Below are 3362 nucleotides of genomic sequence, written 5' to 3' on the forward strand. Positions count from 1 at the left end.
TTTGGGTGTTTTTGGGATGTTTCTGGGATGTTTCTGGGGGTGATTTTGGGGTGATTTCAGGGGGTTTTCGGGCACACCTCGTGCTCCAGGGAGCTGTACTCGCCCTCGGTGTTCTCCCTGACGATGAGGATGGCTTGAGGTGTTCTTGGGGGTGTTTTTGGGGTGATTTTGGGGGGTTTTGGGATGTTTCTGCAGGTGATTTTGGGATATTTCTGGGGATATTTTTGGGATGTTTCTGGGGGTGTTTTGGGGGTATTTTTTGGGTGTTTTTGGGATGTTTCTGGGGGTGATTTCGGGGGTTTTGGGGCACACCTCGTGCTCCAGGGAGCTGTACTCGCCCTCGGTGTTCTCCCTGACGATGAGGATGTCGATGTCCCGGTGCCGCGTCTCCACCCCGGGCAGGCTCTGGCAGTGAATGACGTTGGCGTAGAGATCCAGGCTGGTCCTGGCGGGGCCCAACAGTATGCAAATGAGATGCAAAATATGCAGATCAATCCCAAAATATTCACATGACCCCGCTAAAGCGCAAATAAAACCCTAAAATATGCAGTGAGCCCCCAAAACATTCCAATGAAGCCCCTAGAAATGGAACTCGACCCCCAAAGTGCTGAAATGAACCCACAAATATGCAAATTAACCCCCAAACCATGCAAATCAACACCCAGGCATGCAAACTGAGCCCAAAACATGCAAATGAATCCCTCAAATAGGCAAATCAATGCCAAAATATACAACGGACCCCAAAACATGCAAAGAAATCCCTAAAACACACAAAGACCCCCCCAAACATGCAAATCAACAGCCAATTATGCAAACAAACCCCAAAACATGCAAATCAACTCCCCAAATGTACAAACAAACAGCCAAATCAGGCAAATGAACCCTAAGTATACAAATTCAAACCCAAAATACGCAAATCAACGCTCAAAACACGCCAATGAACCCCAAAAACATGCAAACCAGCTCACGAAACATGCAAATCAAGCCCCAAAATATGCAAATGAGCACCCAAATCCCCCCCCCCAGCGCTGACCTGATGAGGTTGTTGCGGGATTTGTGGCTGGGGGGGAGGTTGTGGTTGGTCTCGATGTTCCCTGGGGGGAAAACGGGGTCAGAGCGGGGACCGGGGGGGTTTGGGGGATTTGGGATCAGATTTGGGGGGTTTGGAGCTGATTTCAGGGATTTTAAGCGGATTTCAGAAATTAGGATCAGGTCTGTTGATCAGATTTTGGGATTTAGGATCAGATCTGGGATCAGATTTTGGGATTTAGGATCAGATTTGGGATCAGATTTTGGGATTTAGGATCAGATTTGGGATCAGATTTTGGGATTTGGGCTCAGATCTGGGCTCTGATTTTGGAACTCAGGATCAGATTCGGGATCGGATTTGGGCTCTGATTTTGGAATTTAGGTTCACGTTTGGGCTCAGACTTAGGACCCCATTTGGGGATTCGGGATCAGACCTGGGCTCAGATTTTGGGATTCAGGATCAGATTTCGAATCAGATTTAGGATTCAGGATTGGATTTTAGAATTCAGCACCAGATTTGGGCTCAAATTTTAGGATTTAGACTCAGATTTAGGATCAGATTTGGGCTCAGATTTTGGGATTTCGGATCAGCTTTGGGGTTCAGGCTCAGCTCTAGGTGCAGAGGAGGGATTTAGGATCACAGTTTGGGATTTAGGATCACAGATTGGGATTTAGGATCACATTCTGGGATCCAGGATCACGGGTTGGGATTTAGGATCACAGGTTGGGATTTAGGATCACATTCTGGGATTTAGGATCACAGGTTGGGATTTAGGATCACATTCTGGGATTTAGGATCACAGGTTGGGATTTAGGATCACATTCTGGGATTCAGGATCGCAGTTTGGGATTTAGGATCGCAGGTTGGGGGTTCGGGCGCGCGCTGACCCTTGAGCGCCACGCCGTTGCGCCGGATGGCCGTGATGGCGTTCTGCACGTCGTCCTCGGGCGCCTCCGAGTTCACGCGAACCTCCTCGAAATCCACGGGGACACACGCGTGCCTGGGGGGGACGAAACGGCACCGAACTGCACCAAAACGGCAAAAAATGGAACCAAACGGCACCAAAATGGCGCCGAATGGCACCAAAACGGCACCAAAACGGCACCAAATGGCACCAAAACGGCACCAAAACGGAACGAAAAAGGCACCAAAATGGAACCAAATGGCACCAAAATGGCACCGAACGGCACCAAAATGGCAAAAAATGGGACCAAAATGGAACCAAAACGGAACGAAAATGGCACCAAAATGGAACGGAAATGGCACCAAAAATCTGCACCAAAATGGCATCAAATGGCACCAAAATGGCACCAAAACAGAACGAAAATGGCACCAAAATGGAACCAAATGGCACCAAAATGGCACTGAATGGCACCAAAATAGCAAAAAACGGCACCGAACAGCACCAAAATGGCAAAAAATGGGACCAAAATGGAACCAAAACGGAACGAAAATGGCACCAAAATGGAACGGAAATGGCACCAAAATGGCACCAAATGGCACCAAAACGGCAAAAATTGGGACCAAAATGGAACCAAATGGAACCAAAATGGCAAAAAACGGCACCAAAACGGCACCGAATGGAACAAAATGGCACCAAAATGTTCCCCCAGTGTCACCCCAAATGTCCCCAAAACGACCCCAAAATGTCACCCCAAAGTCACCCCAAATGTCCCCAAAACGTCGCCAAACACCCAATTTTACGGATTCATTTCCATATTTCAAGCCCTGATTACATTTTGGGGCCTCATTTGCATATTTTGGGGTCCATTCTTCCATTTTGGGCTCAATTCACCAATTCCTGGGGCTTCACTTCCACTTTTTGGGGCTGATTTCCAATTCCACTGATTCATTTCCACACTGTACGGACTTAATTACACTTTTAAGAATTAATTACCTTATTCTGGGCCTCATTTGCATATTTTGGGCTCAATTCCTCCATTCTGGGCTCAATTCCTGGGGCTCCATTTCCACTTTTGCCCGTCCATTCCCAATCCCACCCGTTCATTTCCACGCCGTACGGACTTAACGCCGCTTTGACACAATTAATTGATATTCCCCCCGCCTCATTTGCATATTGGTGGGCGTGGCACGCACCTGAACACCTCCTTGACGTGCAGCATGAGCTCGGGGCCGATGCCGTCGCCGGGGATCAGCGTCACCGTGTGCCGCCCGCCGTACTTGGCTGGGGGGGGCTGGGGGGGCACCAAATTTGGGGTCCCCTCCTTGCTGTCCCCTCCCCCCCCTTTTCCCAATTTTCCCGATTTTCCCCCCAAAAAATTGGGAAAATTGAGGGGGTCTTGGGACAGCGATTTTTGGGGCCCCCCACCCG

General features: G+C 49.0%; 1 protein-coding gene across 1 annotated transcript in view; it reads right to left on the reverse strand.

The window, feature by feature from the left end:
• Positions 1–249: 249 nt before the first annotated feature.
• Positions 250–3362, reverse strand: part of LOC102037586 (isocitrate dehydrogenase [NAD] subunit gamma, mitochondrial-like) — a gene marked incomplete at its 3' end in the record, with an annotated part of 5882 nt that continues 2769 nt past the window's right edge. Inside the window, exons 2-5 of the mRNA XM_031065804.1 lie at positions 3128–3259; positions 1918–2030; positions 1034–1094; positions 250–445 (exon numbers count right to left, since the gene is read on the reverse strand). Coding sequence (XP_030921664.1) covers positions 250–445; positions 1034–1094; positions 1918–2030; positions 3128–3259 — 502 coding nt within the window. The remainder of the gene's footprint in view (positions 446–1033; positions 1095–1917; positions 2031–3127; positions 3260–3362) is intronic.

This window comes from Geospiza fortis, unplaced genomic scaffold (assembly GCF_000277835.1).
Source record: "Geospiza fortis unplaced genomic scaffold, GeoFor_1.0 scaffold2614, whole genome shotgun sequence".
Lineage (NCBI taxonomy): Eukaryota > Metazoa > Chordata > Aves > Passeriformes > Thraupidae > Geospiza > Geospiza fortis.